General features: G+C 55.8%; 2 protein-coding genes across 2 annotated transcripts; one reads left to right on the top strand and one right to left on the bottom strand.

Annotated features, from left to right (window-relative positions):
• The first annotated feature begins 694 nt into the window (after positions 1–694).
• On the top strand, positions 695–6,128 carry LOC128820884 (maestro heat-like repeat family member 5). The gene is made up of 14 exons (XM_054001724.1): positions 695–1,105; positions 1,433–1,497; positions 1,940–2,088; positions 2,411–2,558; positions 2,804–2,991; positions 3,079–3,216; positions 3,492–3,606; positions 3,780–3,920; positions 4,115–4,291; positions 4,425–4,580; positions 4,740–4,841; positions 5,088–5,190; positions 5,463–5,519; positions 5,810–6,128. Exons 1-14 carry the CDS (start codon positions 985–987, stop codon positions 6,007–6,009), a joined length of 1,860 nt encoding a protein of 619 aa, XP_053857699.1. The 5' UTR covers positions 695–984; the 3' UTR covers positions 6,010–6,128.
• A 3,084-nt stretch (positions 6,129–9,212) lies between these two features.
• LOC128820895 (serine/threonine-protein kinase pim-1-like) lies at positions 9,213–11,917 on the bottom strand. Its single transcript, XM_054001737.1, has 5 exons — positions 11,203–11,917; positions 10,988–11,038; positions 10,417–10,783; positions 9,594–9,773; positions 9,213–9,338 (listed from the first exon to the last, which is right to left on the bottom strand). Exons 1-5 carry the CDS (start codon positions 11,764–11,766, stop codon positions 9,232–9,234), a joined length of 1,269 nt encoding a protein of 422 aa, XP_053857712.1. The 5' UTR covers positions 11,767–11,917; the 3' UTR covers positions 9,213–9,231.
• Positions 11,918–24,405: the final 12,488 nt, after the last annotated feature.

Here is a 24,405-nt window from a genome sequence, read left to right on the forward strand (position 1 = left end):
AGGATGGAGAGGAGGAAGAGGAAGATGAAGAAAGCGAGGGGATGAAGAAGAGGAGGAGGAGGAAGATGAAGGAGACCCCGGGGGGGAGGAAGAGGAGGAGCAGCGCGAGGAGGAGGAGGATGCGGGAAGGGAGGAAGGCTCGGGAAGAGGAGGAGGAAGATGAAGACGAAGGCATGGGGATGCGTAGCCGGGAGGAAGAGGATGGAGCCGGGAGGGGAGGAAGGCTCGGGAGGAGGAGGAGGAGGGGGGAGGGATGAAGGTTCCTGAGGGGATCTGGGGGAAAATTCGGGAATTCAGCCATTCCTAAAGACCCTGTCGGGCTGTCTTAGACACTTGGGGTGAGAAATTCCTTCCAACCTGGGCCACTTTGGGTGGGCCGGGGGCAGCCCCAGGGCAGGGGGCAGTGTGTGCAGGGGCCCTTTGTGACACGGTGCAGCGTGGTCACCGTGTCATGGAACGGGACAGCGTGTCCAAGGGCCCTTTGTGACACGGGGTGACATAGGAGCTGGCGGTGACAAGACCACGCCAGAGTGCTTGGAGCACGCGACGGGACAGGACGGGACAGAGCGGTGCCGTGAGGAGCCCCCGCACAGCGCACTCGTTCGTGTCTGACCCGGAGCTTTTCCCAGGCGTTATTCCTGCAGCTGACCTCGAGGCCAGACCACAGGACTTGGTGACCTGTGGCCTTCCCGAGGCTTCTCTTCTGCAGCTGCCCTTGAGGGCAGACCGTGGGACTTGGTGCCCCGGAGGCATCTCCCATCCCTGCCACCGGTGCCCTCGAGGCCTGACCACAATCAATCCTTGACAGGAGTCTCCTGTCCTTGTGGCAGCAGCCCTCAAGACCAGAGTGCAGGACTTGCTGTCCTGTAGCCTTCCTGAGGCTTCTCTCTTGAAGGTGCCTTCCAGGCACGACTGCAGGACTTGCTGACTCGGAGCTTTTCCGAGGCATCTCTCCTGCAAGTAGCTTCAAATCCAGTCACTGCCATGGAGCAGAGATCCCTGAGAGGGCCCAAGCTGGCCTGGGTGCAGGAGGAGGAAGAAGGCCCTGGAGCTGCCCCAGTAGAGGAGATCAAAGAGGTGGTGCGGTTCAAGACTCTACAGGAGGGTGAGTGGCAGAGCTGGGCTTAGGGTTGGTGCCTGCAGCCAGCTTGGCACCATTCGATCCCATCCCATGGCATCCCACGGCATCCCATGGCATCCCATGGCATCCCATCCCATCCCATCCCATCCCATCCCATCCCATCCCATCCCATCCCCTGGGGACATGCCCACGGACAGGACAGAAGAGGGGCCGGGCAGACACCCCGCAGCGGCCGTGCTCCATCCCCTGGGGCATCCCGGGGCTGTCCCTGCCTGGGGAGCTCAGGGCTGGGCTGTGTTCTCCGGCCTCTCCCGCAGCCCCTCAGCTCTGGCTGCGCTCGCTCTTTGCCAGATGCAGCCGTGGACCGCACACAAGAGCAGGACCCCGCCCGTGGCCTCTTCCGCAGAACAGTGGAGGTACCTGCAGCCATCCCCACCTGGGCTGGGCCTGCTGGCACCGCTCAGCCGAGCACCGCGCTTGGAGCATTCCGTGGAACATCCCTGGCTTCCTGCCCTTCTCCTACACTTGGTTTGCAAATTCATCAAGAAGATTCAGGAGGAAGAGCCCAGCACCATGGGCAAAGGGCTCAGAGCATATTCACACACCTTCAAAACCAAGACCTGTGCTGCCCTGCTGGATATGCTCGTAGAGGGCGGGTTTTGCAATCCAAAGCAAATAAGCAGCCTGTGGCCAGGGTTTGATCCTCCCAGGAATTGCTTGGCCTCCCAAGCCACGCCCGCTGGTCACTGGAAGCCTTTGAGGCCATGGCAGTGTGGTGGGAAGGGAAGCACTTCTCTGGGGAAGCTGGGGACATTCCTCCCTCTGGCAGCTTTCCAATTTTCCCCATGCCTTCTCCAGGTGCCCGCCATGGTGAGGTACATCCACGAGTGGCTCATGGACAATCCGTTTGCTGAGCAGAGGCTGAACAGGGCCCTGCTGGATCTCACCGAAGAACAGCCTGCTGATGTAGTAATGACACTCCTGTGTGTGGCCCCATCCTGTGACAGGTATGGGGCCACCTGCCCAGAGGGCTCGGGGCTCCCCAGCCCATCGGCCTGTACAGCCTGTGCCAGGTGTCTGACCAACAGAGAGTCCCCAGGGCCCTCTGGCTGCTCCCTTTGCCAGCCCTGGCACCTCAGCCCCCGAGCCTGCTGCCATGCTCCCTCGCTGCCCCTCAGGGGCCTGTCCCCACAGGCCTGGGCTGCCTGGGCGCTGCTGGCGAGGGGCAGTGGGCAGAGGCAGAGCCGGCAGCCAGCTCAGGTCCCTGCTGCTGCCCAGGCCACGGTGCTGTGTCCCAGACCCCCCTGAGACAGAGCTCTAACCCCACAGAGCTGCTTTCACCATGTGGAAGAGCATCATGTGCTCGCCCAGGACTGCCGAGACAGTGCAGCTGATACTCCTCGATGTGCTGGGGAGTTGGCCAGAGCACAGCACGTTCACCTCTGATGGGGGCAAAACGGGTGTCTTTGTCCTGGCTGTGAGTTTCTGCAACTGGCCTTTGCTGGTCCCAAGGCCACCTGCCCAGCAGCTCTCCATCCTCCTTGCACCACTGCATCTCCCTGCCTCAGGCGCTGGGCTGAAACCTGGCCTCGGGGCAGCTTCAGGGGCACCAGGCCCGCTGCTCCCCCTGCGTCTCTCCGGGCCTCTCCCTCCCGTGCTCGGGCCCTGCCACACGGACACCTCGGCACTGAGCGCTGTCTCGGGGGGCTTTGTCCTTTGCAGGCAACTCTGGTGATGTGGAAGATCCTCCAGGTGCCCTGTGTCCCACAGATGGTGACGGTGTATTTCCCCCACCTACTTGTGCATCTGCTCTTCCAAGTGTTCTTCAGCACTCTGGATATGCCAGAGGAGGTCGATACCTTCTGGAAGGGATGCCAGCAGCAATACGGCCTTGCCACCAGCCCCAACAGGTACTCCATCCCACTCCTCTGTCCCTGCCACATCCCTGGGCAGGAGCCAGTGCTCCCAGCGTGACCTGGGCTTTGCTCTGCACGCAGGTTTGCAGTGCGGACCCTGAAGTCCCTGCTCTGCCAAATGGAGCACGAGGATGTGGTGCTGGCAATGGAACGCAAGCGTGGCTGGGACACGCTGCTGTGTGCTGACACCCACCACTATGCCGTGGGTCTGCTGGCCAGGTGAGACCCCCTTCTCCCCGCTGCCTCTGACATTTGTGCTCTGTGCCCAGGGTGCCCCACACAGTCCCAGTGGTTGTGGGCCAGAGGGCCTTGTCACCGAGGCACAGCCAAGCAGACTGGAAAAGGCTGGCAGAGGAGGGTACCCACAAGGAGCTGCCTCCCAAATAGCCCAGGGCCCCTTGCAGGATGCTGGGGAAAGACCAGACCTCTGTGAGTCCGTCCTGGGAGAGGTTTGTCCCCCGGCCCAAAGTCTTGGTTACTTTTTCTCCTGCCAGGGAGATATCCCGTGTCTCCATCCCCTTGTGCTCCCGGATCGCTCGCTACCTGCTCCAGCTGCTCAACACACTGGAGCCACGCTGGGAGCTGCCCGCCCTGGCCTTCCTTGTGGAGGTGAGCCTGATGGCCAGCGCTGCCTCGCTCAGCTGCCTCCCAGCTCTCTGTCCTCTTGTAGCCGCAGCTGCCTGGGACGGGTGCCCGCGCCCTGTGCTGCTGCCTGGGCCCAGCCCTGTGCGGTCCCGGGCTCCTGCCGGCTGGGTCCCCTGTCACTGCCCTGTGCCTTTCAGGTCCTCGAGTGCCTGAACTTGAGTGGAGGCAGTGCTAACAGAGTCCTGCAAATCTTGTCAAGGCACCTGCACAGCAAGTGCAGGGACAGGCGTCGCCTGGCGCTCAGGGCCCTTCTCAAGCTCATTGACAATCCCTCGATGGTGAGAAGGGGGCAGCGGCTGAGGCTGCGCTCGGGAATGCAGTCGCTTGGGCTTTGCTGGGCTTTAGGCACTGGGGCAGCTGCTCCCAGCTCTCCTGCCTCCTGCTTCAGCTGCCCAAGTGCTCCGCAACAGCCCTTTGGCCTCTAGGCCCTGCGGCAGCAGGATGGCGTTTCACAAACTTGTGTTCCACACAGAGTGAAAAAATGGGGAGCCTGACTGAAAGTCTTGTGGAGCTCCTGTGCGACGCAGATGGAGAGATAGTTAGCATGACAGTCACGCTCCTCAGCTTTATCTCCCGGGACAAGGACATGCTGATAGGCAGCTCCATTGCACTGCGGCTGGTTCAGGCGCTCCTGCCACTCTTTGACCACGTAAGGCTCGCTGCCTCCAGCCACAGCCACTGGCTGCTGCCTGGACACTTTGTGCCCTGTGGATTTCCAGGCCTGAGCCAAGCTGAGCCCCATGCAGCCGATGCTCAGGTCTTTTTATCTTCCTTTCATACAGGACAATAGCCAGGTGCAGCTGCTCTCCATCCTGCTCTTCCAAACATTGGTGTCTCTTCCACTGCAAAAGGACAAAAAGGCCCTGAAGACACACGTGCACCAGAGTCTGCTGCCACTCTTCTTCCACTGCCATGACGAGGATGGGCGTGTGGCACAGGTGAGGACTCGTGGGCTGCTGCTGTCCCCCTGGGAGGCGGCTCAGCTGCCTCCTGCCCTGGCGCCTGCTGGGCTGCAGCCTCCTCCAGGCCTTGGCACAGGGTCACAGGTCCTGCGCCCTGGGCTGTGGGGCCATCTCTGCATCTCTGCTGCTCTCCAGGCTTCTCAGGAAACGCTGCTTTGTGTGGCCCAGTTCCTGAAGAGGAGGGATCTGGAAAAAGTGGTGAAGAACAAGAAGCTGTGGAAGTTCACTGAGTGCCTGGTAAGGATGGTCTGGAAGTGCCAGCCTCAGGCTGGAGAATCCCCCTGAGCGTGGTGCTCAGTGTGCGGGGCTGGCAGCTGTGCCCCTGCCCGCTGCTGCAGCCAGAGGCGGCGCGGGCTCTTCTCCAGGCTCCTGTGGGCCCGAGCTCACGGCGGTGCGGGCAGGGGAGGCTGGGGCTGGGCGCAGGGAGTGCCCGGTCCAGGGGCTGAGCCTGCACCAAGCCTTCCCTCCTGCCGCTCTCTCCAGCTGGCAGACGACAGCAGCAGAGCGGCCGAGCACCTGCGCCAGGCCATGCCCTACCTGGAGAGCCCAGAGGAGCCCCTGCGAGAGGCGGCCATCAGGTTCCTGGGTGAGCCGCGAGGCCGGGCTCCCTCCCCGCCCCGCCGCAGCTCGGCCCCAGCCCCGCCTGCTGCCCCGGCAGCGCCATCCGGGCCCGGCGGGGTGGAGCCCCGGCTGGCCTGGGCGCTGCTGCCGCCCTCTCGCAGCCGTGCCCTTGGGCGGCAGCGTGCGGCAAGGGCCCGGCTGAGCCCTGCCGGGCCAGGAGGCCGTGTGGCCACAGGGCTGGCAGCGCCGCTGGCAGGGAGCTGTGCCGCTGGGCCGTGACAGGCTCTGTGTTGGCAGGGATGGCCGGGCGGCAGCTGAGGGGGAAGAAGGAAGAGCTCCAGCTCATCTGTGAGGGTGAGTGAGGGCAGCGGGCTGTCAGCGGGGGCTGGCGGGGGAGCTGCAAGCCGTGCCCCGGCTGCGCAGGGCTCTGCTCCCTGTGCGGACGAGGGGCGGCGTGGGCAGAGCACACGGAGATTTCAGGGCCACCTGGGGGATTTGTGGCCAGCAGCTTCGGGCTGATCCCGTTTGTCCCTTATTCCCTGCTGGCCATGGCCGGAGCCAGCTGGGATGGCCCTGGCAGGGAGGTCTCCTCGGGTCCCCTCAGATCCGGGATCTGACCACGGCTCTGTTGCTCTCTCTTTCAGCCCTTGAAGGCACGGCAAATGACATCAGCGTCGCCGTTGGAAGCCTGGCAATTCAAACGTTGTACATCCTCCAGGCAGTAGAGAGAGCTGGATATTCCCTCTTGGACAGCCTGCATGATCAGCTCCGCAGGGCATGGAGGACACGGCCTCGTCTCTTGGGGCTCGGCTGGCTGCGCTGCTGGAGCTGTGCAGAGTGCTGATCCCAGAGGCTCTGTCTGCTGGGGCCACCTGAGCCAGCAGAAATGTTTCATTTCTTCGAGGTTGTTCTTTCGTTCTTTTTGCTTTTCTTTAGCATATAAATATAGGATGTGTTATAATAGACAGACTCCCAGGATCTTTCTTTTGCTGCCCAGGCTCTGCAGGGCATAGGGGAAGAGGGAGCAAAGGGTGCCTGGGCTCAGCAAGCTGCCCAGGCACGTGCAGGCTTGCAGGGAAAATGGCCAGAAGCCCCTTGGCCTTTGGTGGTTCTGCTGCAGCCTTTGTGCTGCCAACAGAGCCGGTGGGCAGGGGCCGGAGTTCCAGGGATCCCTGTGAGACCGGTGCCTGGAGATGGCCACAAGCCCTGTCCCAGGCAGGAACCGCCATCTGTGTCCTCCTGCCCGTGTGTTGCTGGCTGCATTGCTGAGGGCTCCGAGGTGCCTCTGGATGGGGCTCCTCGGGAGCTCCTGTGGGGCTGCGGCGCTGCTGCCAGGCAGGTTGGCCGGGCTGAGGGAGACCCTGAGGGGATGGGGCCACCAAGGGATGAGGGGCTGCGAAAGCCCTGACAGGACAAGGCAGTGGGAAGGCACGGGGGGGATGTGGGAGGCAGTGGGTAACGTTGGCTCAAGGAGGAAAGTGGGTTGGAGCCAAAGAGGCCACTCAGCCCGATGTTCATGGGGCAATCAGAGAGGGTTTGTGCTCAAGCCCTTCCTTCTAAGGGGCCTTTGAAAAAGCCAGTCTGGATAATTTCACTGGTCGGATCTCTGCGCCCCTTCAAATTCTGGCCTGTGAAATGCCTGCAGCCTTGGGAGAGATGTGATGGGCGAGGCCCCTGTCAGTCAAAGCAGGGGCTGGTCCATTCACCCAGTACAAGGCAGCCTGCACTGTGACACGCGGCAACAGAGTGCCAGGCACAGCTGCGGGTGCTCCCCATGAACCTCAGCTCTGGGACCACTGTCTGCCCCAAGCTTCAGGGCTGCAGTGGGAGCCCGGCTGGGCTCTGCCCTGGGGCCATCCTGCAGGGACAGCTGCAAACAGGGAGCATTCCCTTGCCACCAAGAGCCAAGCCAGGGCTGCAGGGCAGCTGCTCCAGCCCGGACGGCACTGTTGGGTGCTGCACTCTGGGGCTGGGGCTCCCCGCACAGGGGACTGGACTGGTGTGCCAGAGGAGACAGAGAAGCTGCAGTTTCAGCCTAACTGAGGTGGGTGCATGGGCTGGGAAGAGTGGGGAGGCCCAAGGGGATTCACAGAGCTCACCCTGCTGAAAGGACAAGGAAAAGCAAGTGGGAGCTCAGCAGTGAGGAGAGCTGAGGGCTGGAGAGCAGCTCTGAATGCCACTAAAATCCAACCAGACCTCTGAGACATTGCAGCTCCTCAGCCAGTGACAGGATGAGTCCCTAAGCCAGGGGCTCGGTCTTCCTCGTGGTGAGGCGCATGAAGGAAGGCAACAGTGCTGGGAACTCACTGGGGGAAAAGAGGGAGCAGTTGGGAAGTAAAAGGCAGGTGGGGGAGAGAATTGTTCAGCAAAGGCCTGAGCTACAGCTTGAGCAAGCTGAAAAATGGCATTTGAGGTCATCCCAGATTGATTTCATTTCAGAAGCTATTGAGCAAGTTTAATTTTTGGGTGGTGGCATGTTTTCCCTTGGAGGTGTGCACTCTGCAAACTTGAGCTGTGTTGCTGAAATGCTCAAGCAAGTCTGTGCTGCAGGTCACACCATTTCTTCTTTGGCTGATTGGGGCCCGGTGCTGAGCTCCAGCAGAGCCCTGGCAGAGCCCAGAGCAGCCTCAGCACCCGCAGAGCCCGGCTGCAAGGAGAGAAACCAGAAAGTGCCCCTCAGCTGAAGGCTCCTGTCCCCTTGTCCCAGCCGCCCGCGGTGCCCAGGCCATGCTGGCCGTGCCCAGAGCGGTGCCCAGAGCTGCCCATCACTGCTGCCTTTGGCAGCAGAGCAGGAGGGCAGGACATGTGCCCAGCCTGCAGCCAGCCACGGCACATCCAGCCCTCAGCAGCTGCCCAGAGCAGGATGGTCCTGTGCTCGCTGCCATCTCCCCAAAGCTCTGATCCCACCATGCCAAGCAGACGGGACCCACCTGACGCCATCCACCGCTGGAAGAAAAGCTGGTCCCAAACGATGTCCTCAGCCTTCTCCAAGGGCACGGCCCATCCACGCCGCAGCTGCTCCCAAGCACTTCCCCGTCCAGACTGGACCCCACCTAGAACGCTTCCTCTAGAAAAACACACAACAAATTATTGAAAGTAGATTACAGACAAAAAGGGGAAACAAGAAAAAAGGTCAAAAATCATATCTCTGTCTTGGGCTTGAGGAGGGCCCAACCCCTGCATGCCAGGGAAAAACCCACCCACGGGTGAAGGAAGCCCAGGCTTTCTCCCTTCCCCCTGCACTGCCCCCCAAAATAACAGTGATCCCAAAGCAAACAAGGGCAGGGGAGCAGCCCAAGCCCTTCCTTGCCTGCAAAGCAAAGCAGCCCCTGCACAGGTTCTGGAGTCCCACCTCTGCTCCCACCATGGGGGTTGGTTTGTGTCAGGCTGGCTGCCCCAGCCCCAGCCCCAGCCCGGGGCACGGTGGGTGGTGGGGGCTGTTGGCAGGGCCAGGAGCCCACTCCCATTTCGTACCCACCCCAGCCCATGCCCCGAGCCCTGCCAAAAGCAGCTGGGCAGCCAACTGAAGGATCCCAGCAAAAGGGGAACCTTCTGTTCCCGGCCAGGCTGTGCAATGCCCAAATCTGGGAGCATCCCCTGCGTGTGGACTCATCTGCAAATTCCCTGTGGAGCCTGGCTTTGGAGAAGGTGCCAGAATCAAAGTGACGTCATCTTCAGCTTGCCGATGACCAGGTGGAGCAAGAGGTTGTCATCCTTGATGTCTTCCTCGCTGTCTCCAGCAGCAGCAGCCCCACCTGGTACAGCTTCTCCAGGGGCTCCTTCTCCTTCCCTGGGGCTGAGACCAGGCTGTCAGGGTTCTGCCCAGGGCCCCAGCTGTCAGGGAACCAAGGACAAGCAGAACCAGCTCAGATGGTGGCCACCAGTGCTGGGCAGAGCAGCTCCGCTCCAGCACAAGGGCTGCGTGTTCCCATCTGATGACCCCTGGGCAGTGACACAGGCAGCACAAAATGTCTGGGTTCCTGTGCTTCTGATTGCCAAGGCGTGTGTGGGGCTGTAACTTACCAGGGCCTTGCATCAAAGCGTGCCTGTGGCTCTCTCCCTTCTTCTAGGGCAGATGAACGTCCTGCATCCAGGGATCACACAACAGCTCTTCTAAGGAGGGCCTTTCCATGTCCAGCATGGATAAACACCGCCTGATCAGATCTTGGCACTCTGGACAGAGAAACCAGAACCCGCCGGACAGTTGGAGAAGGCTCCTGTTGGCTTTGTCCCACTATTCCCGTGCCCAGGCCATGCTGGATGTGCTCAGAGCTGGGCCTAAACTTTCCCATCAATTCCCAGTTGTGGAGGAGAGCAGGAGAGCAGGACATGTGCCCCCTCCTCAGCAGCTGCCAGAGCGGGATGCTCACGAGCTGCTGCTGTCTCCCAGCACTGGTATTGCCCCTGTGGCCACAGATGGGGATCCACCTTGAGAGAGCCGTTGTGGCAGCGAGAGCTGATGGTCCCAGCTGATGTTCTGGCAGCCCCTGAAAGGGTGCTCCCCGCAGACCATCTGGTGCAGCACGATGCCCAGGGACCAGACAGTAGCTGGCTTGCCATAGTACCAGCCAAAATGCATCCATTCCGGGGGGCTGTATGACCGTGTTCCTATGGAATAGAGATGGGCTTCAGCAGGGGGATGCTGCTGCTCCCAGAGCCTGGCCCCAGCATCCCTGGGCATGCAGAGGCTGCCCCAGTGGCACACGGGGTGACCGCTGCCCTCTCGCCAGCACCTGGGACTTGTGTACAGACTTGGGGTTGGAAAAGAAGCCACAGGTGCTGGAAGAGGGCAGCTGAAGCCCTGGCAAGGCCCAACCATGACAAGGAAAATCCCACTCAGTGCGGGGGAAAACCATGCCTTCATCCTCCCTGCCTGCATTGCCCCAAAGAACATTATGAATCCAAAGCAAACCAGGTGAGTGGAGCAGTCCAAGCCCTTTCTCACCTGCACACCAAACCAGCCGGGGCACAGGTTCTGGCCCCCCCTCTCTGCTACCCCCACCCACGGGTGTTTTTGTTGGGCTGGCTGCCCCAGCCCCAGCCCCAGCCCGGGGCAGAGTGGTGGGCAAAGGCTGCCAGCAGGGCTGGAAGCTGGCTCCCCACCCAGCCCTGCTGAAACGCAACTCGGCTGAAATCTCAGTGCCATCAAGGGCAGCAAAAGCGACAATCCCCAATGCCACACCCAGCTTGGGCTAGGAGATGTTGGACCGTGAGATACCGGCACCGCGAGCACACCCCTGTGTGGACTCACCTGCAAAGTGAGTGTAGGCTGTGTCTTGCAGGTAGGTGCCACAGCCAAAGTCGATCAATTTAGCCTCCCCGGTGGCCAGGTCAACCAGGATGTTCCCTGGTTTGATGTCCCTGTGGAGGACCCCGCAGCTGGTGCAGTGCCGCACGGCCTCCAGCACCTGGCGGAACAGCTCCCGCGCCACCTCCTCGGACAGGAACCCCCGTGCCCGAATGAAATGGTGCAGGTCCTGAGACCGCTTTGGGCGCTCCAGCACCATCAAGATGTCGTTGGGGAGCTCAAGCCACTCCAGCAGCTGGACAACACCAGGGAAGCCAGTGGACACCTTGGCCAGCAGCACCACCTCCAGGGGTGCGCTGGTGCCGTCGGGCTGCGGGAGGAGCGCGATGCCGTCAGTGGGGCTGAGGCTGTGCCGGGGCTCGGGAAGCCCTCGCCCAGCCCGGGATGCTCTGCGCCCTGCGCTGGCCCCACGCTCGCTCTCCCTCGAGGCGTCCCGGCGGCTTCCACCCTGCCGGGCCCCGGCTCATCCCCGCCCGGCACGCCCCGGCTTCTGCCGCTGGCCCCGCTCACTCACCAGCTCGCCCCAGTGCAGGACACGGTTCTGTGGCACCCTTTTGATGGCCACCTGCAAGCCAAGAGAAGCAGCAGGCTCAGCTCGCCGCCCGCCCTGCCCAGCCCCATCCTCCTCCTCCTCCTCCTCCTCCTCCTCCTCCTCCTCATTCTCCTCCTCCTCCTCCTGTTCCTCCTCCGCCCCCTCCTCCTGCGCCTGCCGCCGTCCCTGCCGCTCACCGGGGCGCCGTCCGAGAGCCGCGTGGCCGCGAAGACGCTGCCGAAGCCGCCGCGGCCCAGCAGCGAACCCAGCCGGTACTGCTCCTTCAGGCCCTGCTGCGCCTTCCCTGCCGGCGGGACGCGGCTGTCAGCGCTCGGCCCGGGGCCAGGAGCGGCCCCCGAGCGCCCCTCAAGCGCCCCGGGCCGGCCATCCCCAGGCGTTCGCTCCTGGCAACGGGACAGCGGCGGCTCGGGGCCGGCGGCCGCGCTGCCGAGCGGCGGAGCTCGGGCCGGGGAAGCCGCAGCGGAGGCGGCGGCAGCGGCCGCGCCTCCTGTGTCCTCCGCGGGGCCCGGGAGGAGCCGGCGCCGGGGCCGGGGCCGGCGCCGGGGCCGGGCTCGGGCCAGGCGGAGCCAAAGGGAGGCGATGCCGCCCCAGCCCCAGGCACTGATGCCCGCCCAGCAGCGCCAGCGCCAGCACGGCCAGAGCCGGGCGGGGGCGAGACGGCGGCGGGACGGCCGGGGCCGGGGACGGGACAGCCCCGCCCGGGGCCGGGGGCGGGCCGGGGGCATGGCCCGGCCGGGCATAGGGAGAGAGAGACCGGGAGAGGAGGGGACAGCGAGAACGGGAGAGCGGGAGAGGCTGCGGGACAGCGGGAGAGGGAGAGGAGGAGCAAGAGGGACTCCACAAAGTTGCTGCTTTCGCTGCTCTGTCTGCTGCTGCTGCCGCTGCTGCCGCTGCTGCTGCTGCAACTGAAGCTCTGGGGCCGTTTGTCCCCGTGTCCGTTTGTCCGTTGCCCGCTCGCCCCCGCTCTGGGCAGCTGCTGAGGGCTGGATGTGCCGTGGCTGGCTGCAGGCTGGGCACATGTCCTGCCCTCCTGCTCTGCTGCCAAAGGCAGCAGTGATGGGCAGCTCTGGGCACCGCTCTGGGCACGGCCAGCATGGCCTGGGCACCGCGGGCGGCTGGGACAAGGGGACAGGAGCCTTCAGCTGAGGGGCGCTTTCTGGTTTCTCTCCTTGCAGCCGGGCTCTGCGGGTGCTGAGGCTGCTCTGGGCTCTGCCAGGGCTCTGCTGGGCTCAGCCCTGGGCACAGCTGGGCTGGCTCTGCCCTCACATTGCTCTGACAGCTTTGCATCAGACGAGCCCCTTCTGAGCACAGCCCTGAGCTTTCTGCTTTGGCAGGTGAGCGAGACTCTCCTGCAGGCCAGGAGATTGCGCTTGGGGACACACATCCCATTGGCAAGGACCAAACTCTCCACAGTCCCAGCTGAATGCCTGCATCTCCCCAGGATGTTTTGTCTGTCCCACTCTTCATTCCTTTTTGGCTGGAATGGTGCAGTTGCACTTTCTTCCTCCTCTAGAAGTGCCATGAGTGGGCCAAACCTGGCGAGTGGGCCGTGTTCCTGAGGCAGTGCAGGCTGGAGCTGATGGATGGAGAATTGCCCTTCCCACTTCCAAACCAGAGCAAAAAGCGGTAAGTGGGACTTTGTGTCTTTAAGAAACCCCTGACAGTTTCAAAGGGAATGTGCAGCTCATTCACAGGGTGAGAAGGAAGGGCATCTTCTGAAGGGTTTGTGATTTGACAGAGTTTAGATTCCCAGTCCTGCTTGGAGCTGGAAGGGCACAAAGCAATTTCCTCTTGCTTCAACCACAATTTAAAATAACAATGTTGGAAACAAACCCCTAAAACTTTTAAAAAGGCTGCTGAGGTCAGTTAGATGGATCCATGCCATCAGCTCATTCATAAAGTAAATAACTGAGTTCTCTTTTTCATAAGATCAGTTACCCCTTAATCCTAAGCTAGAGAAGTTTTTTCACAACACACTTAGGTTTTGTTTTTATCTTTCACATTTATATAGTTTTTTATTGCTTTTTCTTTTTTTTTTTTTTTTTTTCTTTAAATAGAAAAAATGTCCTATAAAAGGAGTGTCCTTTGCTCCTGGTTCCCATGGGGAGCAGCTCCCTTCAACCTGGCTGAGCTGCTCTGGCAGGGCCTGGCAGCTCCTGGCCCTGCAGGGCTGAGGCTGATCCCCAGGGAGCAGCAGCAGGGCCTGGATCTGACCCCTGACTCTGGGGCAGGGCTGGACAAATGACCCCCCAGCAGCAGCAGCACATGGAGCTGACTTTCAGCACAGCCCCTGCCACTCTTCCCTCCCGTGTGCAGCGGTGTCACAGCAGCCTGAGGCACCTGGGAGCCCCCAGGGCCAGCAGGGACTTGAGGTGGCAGCCCTGAGCTCCTGGAGGTTGTTCAAGGAACGGAGCTGGGGACAGCTGTCCATGGGGAGCTTCCAGATGGAAAAGGCTGCTGTGCCCAGGCAGCTCCAAGGGCAGAGAAAGGAGGGTCTCGCCCACTGGATCTGTGCCAGTCCCACAGTCCTGGGCAGCAGCCACCGAGCCCTGGGGGAGCAGAGGGCACAGCAAGAGGGACAAAAGCAGGCAAGGTGAGAGACTGGAGAGAGCCAGAGCGGGGAGCAGGAACAGCTGCTCCATTGCACTCTTGGAGAAAGCTCTGGGCTGGTTCAAAGCGCTGAAAGGCGTGAAGGGCAGAGAGGAGACCACAGCAAACAATGCTCCTGTTTCCACAGCCTCCCCTCTCCGTGTCCCAGAAGGAATTGGATGGACTGTGTTCTTCTCTCCGACTCATCTGGTTCAGCATGAGCAGCTGAGCAGCAGGAGCTGAAGGGGCTGAAGCCTCAGGCCTCAAGGGATGAGCAAGAAGAAACTTTCTGACCAATTTAATGCTGCTAACATGGAGCTGGCTGAATGCAGCAGATGGAATCATGGAATTATAGAATCCTTTCTGTTGGGAAAGTCCTCTGAGCTCATCCAGTCCAGCCGGTCACGCAGCACTGTCAAGCCCAGCACTAAACCACGTCCCTGAAGTGCCAAGGCCTGGACAACAGCCCTGAGTGAAGCCTGAACAACAGGCCCTGAGCCAAAGGTGGCCTCTGGATGAACCTTCCAGCCAAAGGTTGTCTTTGTATCTGCTCATTAATGAAATATGCATGGTCATTAGTGCTGTGACAGATGTATCCACTCATTAGTGAAACATGTATTGACCTTTCTGTATTTAGAAGCAGGACAAGGCCATGAAATCTGACATCTGGCCTTGTCTGGGGCTGTATGGTCAAAGTCACCTCCCTTGGTTCCTCTTGGGCCCTGGCCAGGCTTTGGGAGGAACCCAAGAGGAGAATGAAACCAGATGTTCCCACACCAGAAGTGCTGTCAGTTTGTTCATTCGGCACTGTCAGAGCTGGGCCCTCTCACAGCGAGGCTGGAGCCTCACCTGTGGCTGGAGGCACCTGCAGGAATTGCCAGAGTCTGGGAGTGGCTCTGCAGCCCTTGGCTGTGACAGCTTCCCCAGCTGCTGTGTGGATCTGGGGGATGGTAAAGCCTGAGGGTAACTGGGGCTGGATCTTTCTTAATCACTGCTGCAATCTTTGGTGGTGATGGCTGGGTGCATTGCTCAGCTGCTCCTTTTGTGATTCTTTGCTGCTTTGAGCTACAGTAACTGATACTGATTCCTTCAGTTGGTGTCTGTGTCTTTGGTGCTGACCCTGCCCACTGGTAAAACAAAACTGGCACAGTCTGGCCAGATCACAACAAAATGTCACTTTTTAAATGTAGATGTGAGGAATCAGTCCCATCAGGAATTCCCAGATGGGAAGCCCTTCCCTGGAGTTCCCTGGCTCTGGAGTGGGCTGAGGTCAGAGCACCGTGTGAGCAGTGGGGCAGTCGGTTAAAAGAGGCTAAACTCCTGGATGTCTTAAAATGCATCCAAAAATTGCATATGGGAAAAGGAAAAGATCTTGTAGGTTTGGGAAGATGGAGATGGATTTTGTTAACAGCACATTGGAAACAGCACCAACAGAAGGAAAAACTGTTGTTAGAATACTCCCACATGGAGTGACAGAAGAAGGTTTAAATCATGAACTCAGGTTCATTTGTTCAAATGATATAATAATAATAATAATAATAGCTATATATAATATAACCCAATGATCTGTATTGATATCTGTATAATTTAAAATTGATAATGTGAAATAATGCTGACAATACTAATTTGACAGCTTTGACTGCTCCCTGTGACACTGAATACCCCACAGAAAAGGACTGGCCAAGACCCAGCTGTCAGTGGTAAACTTTGTGAATTGTGTACAATGAAGAAAGGAGGAAGGGATGAAATTGGCTGTTTTTATAGGATTTGCTGATACTGTGATGCAGAATGCTTTTTCTATTACTGTGAGAAATAAAGTGATTAAGACTGCTGGGTTTTTCATGTCCCAGACAATCCCCAAGCTGCAGGATTGGTTGAACGGGTGAAGGGATTGCTAAAAGAGCAGTTGACAAAAGCAGGAGATGGGAACCTGTCCCCATGGAGAAGCCATCTCCCAGATGTGCTCCATGCCCTTAGCAATGGCCCCCTGGGGAAATGGAAACCCCCTGGCTGTGCACAGCTGCTCCCAATTTGCAAATACAGCCATGGACAGTGAGACTTGGAGTGCCTGGGAAATTGTTCTGGCTGTGATGGCCCTGGCAGGGCCAGCCCAGAGGCTGCAGGGCTGGACCTTCATGCATTGGAATTAGTTAGGATAAATCAGAAGTAAATGAGAGTTAACAACACAGGAACAGGAATCCAGATTCCTCCAGGACACTTTGGTTCCATAACTGCTCACTGGAGCTTGGCCTTGCAAAGTGCTCATGTCATGGGAGGAGGAACTGATGCAGATTTTCAAGGAGAAATTGAAGGAAATTGGTTAAACAATAGTGAACAAGATTGGATTATTCAAACCCATGACAGGGTAGCACAATTATTGATCTTGTCAGTTTTAAAAACAATTGGGAAAAAGGAGATCCACCTCAAATCACTGCTGTTGGTGGAGATAAAGGGTCTGGATCCAGCAGTGCTAAGAATGGAACCAGAGTGTGGGTCCAGAGGCCAAAAGGCCCTCCCGAGGCAGCTGAAGGGACAGCTCCTGGGAAAGACAGCACTGGTTGAATCCTGAAACCTGGGCAGGAACGATGGGAATGTGTCCCTGCAGCCAAGTGCTCTGTGTGAGAACAAGTAGATATTACAGGATATTGTTTTACACATGCTGCCAGACCAAATCTCTCTGTTTGCCCCAATGGACAAGCAAAGGACCTCGGGGGCACTATTCTGGAATTAAAAAGGTGCCAGCTTCATGGACAACAGAATTATTGTCCTTATCCTGCATGAGATTGAGGAAAAAGAATGATTAACCTTGTCACTGAAGTACTGCTGATATCTGTAAGTTGTACGTTGAGAGTCAGCCAGAATCTTTGCCACAAACACCTCTAGAGGTTCACCAAGGATTAGTCATGGAAACTGTTTTGAAAATTTAAAGCTCAAAGTAGCCAAAGTACTCAATGTCACTGATGGCTGGGTGTGTTCTCAGCTGCAGTTGGGAGGAATGGGGTTCCCTTAGAGGGCCCACCCTGTGGGGTGGCCAGAACTCTGTCCATGGGCTCTGCCTCGTAATGGAGTCAGAGCAGGGACAGTTACAGAAAACTGCTGTGGAACACAGGGATACAAGGATCAGTTTGACAGGATTCACTAGGATTTCCCTTCCGGAGAAACCAAACCCTGTTCTAGTTCTAGAGGCCACGGTGTGAGAGGATTTCTCTGCTTTACCATCACTCCCAATGCCAGTAGAACTCGGAGTGCTGGAGCTGGTCAGTGTCAGTGTCACACCACTCCCAGCTGCAGGGCCACCATTTCGGGTCCTTCAGCAACAACCACCAGGAAGAGCTGGTGCCAAGAGAACACTTTCCCCCCAGGGAGTGCCGTGGGTTTCAGAAAGCAAAAGGATCTGGTTCACCCTGTGCCCCACGTGCACTGCCTCGTCCTGTGGAGTTTGCATGAATGAGCTAAATTCAACTACTAGAAGAAATAGCAGATGCTCCTGTGAAAATATCCAAGAGCAAAACACAAATAGGGCTCTACAGAAGTGCATGGCCTTGGACTATCTGCTTGCTGGCCAAGGAGGAACCTGTGCTACCATGGGACAGGAATGTTGCAGGAATGTCTATAAGTGCTGGGTTTGAGGTCCAACAATCAGGAATGGCCTCAATAGAACAATCAGTAGAAGAGTGGCAGCAAGAAGAAAATTCTTCATGCTGGGATTGGCTTCTAAGTTGGAGGCTGCTGTGAAATGAATTCATGCAGTCACTGTGATCCTTGCAGTGTGAGCACTTGGTGTGTTATGATTCTGTATTGGAGTTGTTGTGACACTTCATGCTGGAAATGGAGACTTGTCTAAAAAGAGACACAGTCTCAAGAAAAAAAGGGGCATTTGCTAAAGAAGAGAGAATAGCATCTAACTAGGCATGTTTTAAAAGGAATCAAATGATAGCTCTGAGTAATGAACTTGAACAGCACTTAATTGAAGAAGAAGAGGCACTGCCTTTATGCATAACACCTAAATCTAAGCTCTGTTATCCAAAGAGTTGTTATGAACCTTGTACCTCCTCTATAGATCAAAGCACTGATTGAAGTTCCAAGGCCTGAGCACCAGGCCCTGACTGAGGCCTGAAGAACAGGCCCTGGGCCAAAGCTGAGCTCCACATGAACCTTCAAACCAAATGCTATATTTGTGCCCGCTCATTAACAAAGTCTTATTAGCAATAGGATCTATGTATCTGTTCCTTTCTGAAAGACGTATTTTTCTTCCTGCATTTAGAAGCAGGACAAGGCCCCATCTGGCTTTATTTGGGGCTGTAGGATCAAAGTCACCTCCCTTGGTTCCTCCTTGAGTCCTGGCCAGGCTTTGGGAGAAAGCAAACGGGAGAATGAAACCACAAGTTCCCACACTAGCAGTGATGTCAGCTTGTTTGTTTAACAGTGTAAAAGCTGGGCCCTCTTACAGAGAGGTTGGATCTGGGGGATGGCAAAGCCTGAGGGTGACTGGGGCTGGATCTTTCTTCATCACTGCAGGCAATCTTGGGTAGTGATGGGTGGGTGCATTGCTGAGCTGCTCCTTTTGTAATACTTTGCTAATGACAATGTGCTTTGCTGAGCTTATCCTTTTGTGATTCTTTGCTGTTTTGCATGATATAAATGACACAATTTCTTAGGTTGGTGTCTGTGTCTTTGTTGCTGACCCTGCTCTCTGGTGAAACATGGCCCCATCCTGCCAAGTGTTACCTGGGATGACAAAAACCCTCACTCCAAATGTCCCCCCTTCCTCCTTGTTCCCCCACTTTATACACAGAGCAGGATGTCCGATGGTCTGGGGTATCCCCGGGCTAAGTCGGCCATGATGTCACAATGGTCTCCTTGATTCTGGACGGTAACAATTGAGCCTTGGTTCCACGAGGTTCCATGATGTCACAATGGTCCCCTTGGTTCTGGACGGTAACAATGGAGGCTTGGTTCCACGAGCTTCCATGATGTCACAATGGTCTCCTCGGTTCTGGAGAGTAACAATGGAGCCTTGGTTCCACAAGGTTCCATGATGTCACAATGGAATCCTTGGTTCTGTACCTGACAATGGAGCCTTGGTTCCACGAGGTTCCATGATGCCACAATGGTCTCCTTGCTTCTGGACGGTAACAATGGAGGCTTGGTTCCACGAGGTTCCATGATGTCACAATGGTCTCCTCGGTTCTGGACGTGACAATGGAGCCTTGGTTCCACGAGGTTCCATGATGTCACAATGGTCCCCTTGGATCTGGACAATAAGAATGGATCCTGGGTTTCATGAGGTTCCATGATGTCAGAATGGTCTCCTTGGTTCTCAACTCGTAATAATGGAACCTTGGTTACACGAGGTTCCATGATATCAAAATGGTCTCCTTGGTGCTGGAGGGTAACGATGGAGCCCTGGTTCCACGAAGTTCCATGATATCATAATGGTCTCCTGGGATCTGGACAGTAACAATGGAGCATTCGTTCCATCTGGTTCCATGATCTCACATTAGTCCCCTTGGTTGTGGACGGTAAAAATGGAGCCTTGGTTCCACGAGGTTCCATGATGTCACAGTAGTCTCCTTGGTTCTGGACGGTAACAATGGAGCCTTGGTTCCACAAGGTTCCATGATGTCGCAAAGGTCTCCTTGGTTCTGGAGGGTAACAATGGAGCCTTGGTACCACGAGGTTCCATGACGTCAGAATGGTCTCCTTCGTTCCGGACGGAAAGAATGGTGCCTTGGTTCCACGAGGTTCCATGATGTCACAATGGTCTCTTTAATTCTGGACGGTAACAATGGGGACTTGGTTCCATGAGGTTCCATGATGTCAGAATGGTCTCCATAGTTCCGGACAGAAAGGATGGAGCCTTGGTTGCACGAGGTTCCATGATGTCACAATGGTCTCCTAGATTTTGGAGGGTAGCAATGGTGCGTTGATTCCACTAGGATCCATGATGTCACATTGGTCTCCTCGGTTATGGACTGTAACAATGGAGCCTTGGTTCCACGAGGTTCCATGATGTCACAATGGTCTCCTCGGTTCTGGACGATAACAATGGAGCCTTGGTTCCATGAGCTTCCATGATGTCACAACGGTCTCCTCAGTTCTGGACGGTAAAAATGGAGCCTTGGTTCCTCGAGGTTCCATGATATCAAAATGTTCTTCTTTGTTCTCTATGGCAACAATGGAGCCTTGGTTCTACGAGGTTCCTGGATTTCACAATGCTCTCCTCGGTTCTGGAGGGTAACACTGGAGCCTTAGTTCCACGAGGTTCCATGATGTCACAATGGTCTCCTTGGTTCTGGAGGGTAACAATGGAGCCTTGCTTCCACGAGGTTCCATGATGTCACAATGGTGTCCATGGTTCTGGAAGGTAACAATGGAGCCTTGGTTCCACAAGATTCCATGATTCCACAATGCTCTTCTCAGTTCTGGAGGGTAAAAATGGAACCGTGTTCCGCGAGGTTCCATGATGTCACAATGGTCTCCTCGGTTATGGATGGCCATAATGGAGCCTTCCTTCCACATGATTCCATGGTGTCACCAGGATCTCCTTGGTTCCAGACTGCAACAATGGAGCTTTGGTTCTACGAAGTTCCATGATGTCATAAGGATTTCCTTGGTTCCGGATGATAACAATGGAGCCTTGGTTCCACGATGTTCCATGATGTCACAATGTTCTTAGGGTTCTGGATGGTAAAAATGGGGCCTTGGTTCCACTAGGTTCCATGATGTCACAATAAACTCCTTGGTTCTGGTTGGAAAGAATGGAGTGTTGGTTCCATGAGGTTCCATGATGTCACAATGGTCTCTTTAACTCCGGACGGGAACAATGGGGGCTTGATTCCATGTGGTTCCATGATGTCAGAATGGTCTCCATGGTTCCGAAAGGAAAGGATGGACCTCGGTTCCACAAGGTTCCATGATGTCAGAATGGCCCTATCAGTTCTGGACAGTGACAATGGAGCCTTGGTTCCACGATATTCCAGGATGTCACAATGGTCTCCTCGGTTCTGGAGGATAACAACAGATCCTTAGTTCCACAAGGTTCCATGATGTCAAAATGTTGTCCTCGGCTCTGTACGGTAACAATGGAGCCCTGGTTCCGCAAGGTTCCATGATGTCACAATGGTCTCCTTTGTTCTGGACGGTAGCAATGGAGCTTTGGTTCCATGAGGTTCCATGATGTCGCAATGGTCTCTTTGGTTCTCGACGATAGTAATGGAGCCTTGGTTCTCCGAGGTACCATGATGTCAAAATGGTCTCCTCGGTTTCAGTCAGTAACAATGGAGCCTTGCTTCCATGCAGATTCATGATGTCACAAGGGTCTCCTTGGTTCTATACAGTAACAATGGAGCTTTGCTTCCATGAGGTTCCATGATGGCAATGGTCTCCATGATTCAGGACGGTAACAATGGAGCCTTGTTTGCACAAATTTCCATGATGTCACAATGGTCTCCTTGATTCTGGATAGGAACAATGGAGACTAGTTTCCAAAATGTTCCATAATGTCACAATGGTCTCCTCGGTTATGGACGGTAACAATGGAGCCTTGCTTACACGAGGTTCCATGATGTCACAATGGTCTCCTTAGTTCTAGAAGGTAACAATGGAGCCTTGGTTCCATGAGGTTCCATGATGTCACAATGGTCTCCTTTGTTCTGCGCAGTGTCAATGGAGCCCTGGTTCCATTTGGTTCCATGATGTCAAAATAGTCTCCTAGGTTCTCAATTGTTCACAATGGAGCCTTGGTTCCACGAGGTTCCATGATGTCACAATGCTCTCCTTGGCTATGGACAGTAACAATGGAGATGTGTTTTCACAAGGTTCCATGATGTCACAATGGTCTCCTCGGTTATGGACGGTAACAATGGAGCCTTGGTTCCACGAGGTTCCATGATGTCACAATGGTCTCCTTGGCTATGGACATGAAAATGGAGCCTTGTTTCCACAAGGTTCCATTATGTCACAATGGTCTCCTCGGTTCTAGACAGTAACAATGGAGCCTTGGTACTACGCGGTTCCATGATGTCACAATGGTCTCCGCAGTTCTGGACGATAAAAATGGAGCCTTGGTTCCACGAGGTTCCATGATGTTACAATGGTCTCCTAGGTCCTGGAGGGTAACAATGGAGCCTTGGTTCCACTGAGTTCTATGATGTCACAATGGTCTCCTTGGTTCTGGATGATAACAATAGAGTGTTGGTTCCACGAGGTTCCATGATGTCACAACGGTCTCCTTGGTTCTGGACGGTAACAATGGAGCCTTGGTTCCACAAGGTTCCATGATGTCACAATGGTCTCCTTGGTTCTGGAGGGTAACAATGGAGCCTTGGTTCCACTAAATTCCATGATGTCACAATTGTCTCCTGGTTTTCGGAGAGTAACAATGGAGCCTTGGTTCCACGAGGTTCCATGATGTCTCAATGGCATCCTTGGTTCCGGACGGTAACAATGGAGTCTTGGTTCCACGACTTTCCATGATGTCACAATGGTCTCCTTTGTTCTGAACGGTAACAATGGAGCCTTGGTTCCATGAGGTTCCATGATGTCACAATGGTATCCTTTGTTCTGGACGGTAACAATGGAGCCTTGGTTCCATGAGGTTCCATGATGCCACAATGGTATCCTTGGTTCTGCAGGGTAACAATGGAGCCTTGGTTCCACGACGTTCCATCATGTCACAATTGTCTCCTTGGTCTGGACGGTAACAATTGAGCCTTGGTTCCACCAGGTTCCAGGATGTCACAATGGGCTCCTTGATTCTCGACTGTTAACAATGAAGCCTTGGTTCCACGAGGTTCCATGATGTCACAAGTGTCTCCTTGGTTCTGTACGGTAACAATGGAGCCTTGGTTCCAAAAGGTTCTATGATGTCACAAGGATCTCCTCTGTTTTGGAGGGTAACAATGGAGCCTTGATTCCACGAGGTTCCATGATGTCACAATGCTCTCCTTGGCTATGGCCATGAAAATGGAGCCTTGGTTCCACGAGGTTCCATGATGTCACAATGGTCTCCTTGGTTCTGAATGGTAACAATGGAGCCTTGGTTCCGCGACGTTCCATGATGTCACAATGGTCTCCTTGGTTCTGGATTGTAGCAATGGAGCCTTGGTTCCACGACGTCCCAACAGTTCGCAATGGTCTCCTTGGTTCTGTACTTGACAATGGATCTTTTGTTGAACAAGGTTCCATGATGTCACAATCGTCTCCTCGGTTCTGGAAGGTAACAATGGAGCCTTGGTTCCATGAGGTTCCAGGATGTCACAATGGTCTCCGCAGTTCTGGACGATAAAAATGGAGCCTTGGTTCCACGAGGTTCCATGATGTAACAAGGGTCTCCTTGGTTCTGGACGGTAACAATGGAGCCTTGGTTCTACAAGGTTCCATGATGTCCCAATGGTCTTCTTGGTTCTGGACGGCAGCAATGGAGCGTTGCTTCCACGACGTTCCATGATGTCAAAAGTGTCTCTATTGGTTCTGGACAGTAAAAATGGAGGCCTGGTTCCACGAGGTTCCATGATGTCACAATGGTCTCCGCAGCTCTGGATGATAAAAATGGAGCCTTGGTTCCACGAGGTTCTATGATGTCACAAGGATCTCCTTGGTTCTGGAGGGTAACAATGGAGCCTTGGTTCCACGAGGTTCCAGGATGTCAGAATGGTCTCCTCGATTCTGGATGGTAGCAATGGAGCCTTGGTTCCACAAGGTTCCATGATTTCGCAACGGTCTCCTTGGTTCTGTATTTGAAAATGGATCCTTGGTTCCACTAGGTTCCTTGATGTCACAATGGTCTCCTTGGTTCTGGTGAGTAACAATCGAGCCTTGGTTCCACGAGGTTCCATGGTGTCACAATGCTCTCCTTGGCTATGGACATGAAAATGGAGCGTTGGTTCCACGAGGTTCCATTATGTCACAAGGGTCTCCATGGTTTTGGAAGGTAACAATGGAGCCTTGGTTCCACGAGGTTCCAGGATGTCAGAATCGTCTCCTTGGTTCTGAATGGGAACAATGGAGTCTTGGTTCCGCGAGGTTCCATGATTTCAGAATGTTCTCCTCGGTTCTGGATGGTAGCAATGGGGCTTTTCTTCCACGAGGTTCCATGATTTTGCAATGGTCTCCTTGGTTCTGTACTTGACAATGGATCCTTGGTTGCACAAGGTTCCATGATGTCACAATGGTCTCCTCGGTTCTGGAAGGTAACAATGGAGCCTTGGTTCCATGAGGTTCCATGATGTCACAATGGTCTCCTTTTTTCTGGACGGTAACAATGGAGCCTTGGTTCCACCATGTTCCATGATGTCAGAATAGTCTCCTTGGTTCTGGAGGGTAACAATGGAGCCTTGGTTCCACTAAATTCCATGATGTCACAAGGGTCTCCTCGGTTCTGGAGCGTAATAATGGAGCCTTGGTTTCACGAGGGTCCATGATGTCAAAATTTTATTTTTAGTTTTGGAGGGTAACAATGGAGCCTTGGTTCCACGAAGTTCCATGATTGCCGAGCCGTGGGGACTTGTAGCTACTCGGCACGAAGCTCGGATAGCTGGTACATCTGAGGGTCCACCAGAAGAACGGGAGGGACACTCGGGCTTCTGGAATCCTGCTCGTTTATTGAAGGGTCGGAGAAGGGGCAGACAGGGAGACAACGAAGCAGAAGGGAGGCAGATTCCGAGATCCCCGAAGGGCGGGCTGAGGATTCTTTTACTGCGTAGGGGTAGGAGGGTTTAGCATTCGAGGATACAATCGGGAGAAGGCTAAAGGGAGGGGAAATATAACATTAACCAGTGGGGAAATGG

The sequence above is a fragment of the Vidua macroura genome, chromosome 32 (assembly GCF_024509145.1).
Source record: "Vidua macroura isolate BioBank_ID:100142 chromosome 32, ASM2450914v1, whole genome shotgun sequence".
Lineage (NCBI taxonomy): Eukaryota > Metazoa > Chordata > Aves > Passeriformes > Viduidae > Vidua > Vidua macroura.

What these genes read in the sequence shown, in the direction of transcription:
- LOC128820884 (XM_054001724.1), top strand. Translation starts at nt 985, where the DNA reads ATGGAGCAGAGATCCCTGAGAGGGCCCAAGCTGGCCTGGGTGCAGGAG. An exon ending in GCCGTGGGTCTGCTGGCCAG is followed by an intron (nt 3,217 to 3,491) that starts GTGAGACCCCCT and finishes TTCTCCTGCCAG; the next exon opens with GGAGATATCCCGTGTCTCCA. An exon ending in AGGATGGGCGTGTGGCACAG is followed by an intron (nt 4,581 to 4,739) that starts GTGAGGACTCGT and finishes GCTGCTCTCCAG; the next exon opens with GCTTCTCAGGAAACGCTGCT.
- LOC128820895 (XM_054001737.1), bottom strand. Translation starts at nt 11,766, where the DNA reads ATGCCCGGCCGGGCCATGCCCCCGGCCCGCCCCCGGCCCCGGGCGGGG. An exon ending in GGCTCTCGGACGGCGCCCCG is followed by an intron (nt 11,039 to 11,202) that starts GTGAGCGGCAGG and finishes CTTGGCTTGCAG; the next exon opens with GTGGCCATCAAAAGGGTGCC. An exon ending in GCCACAACGGCTCTCTCAAG is followed by an intron (nt 9,339 to 9,593) that starts GTGGATCCCCAT and finishes TTCTCTGTCCAG; the next exon opens with AGTGCCAAGATCTGATCAGG.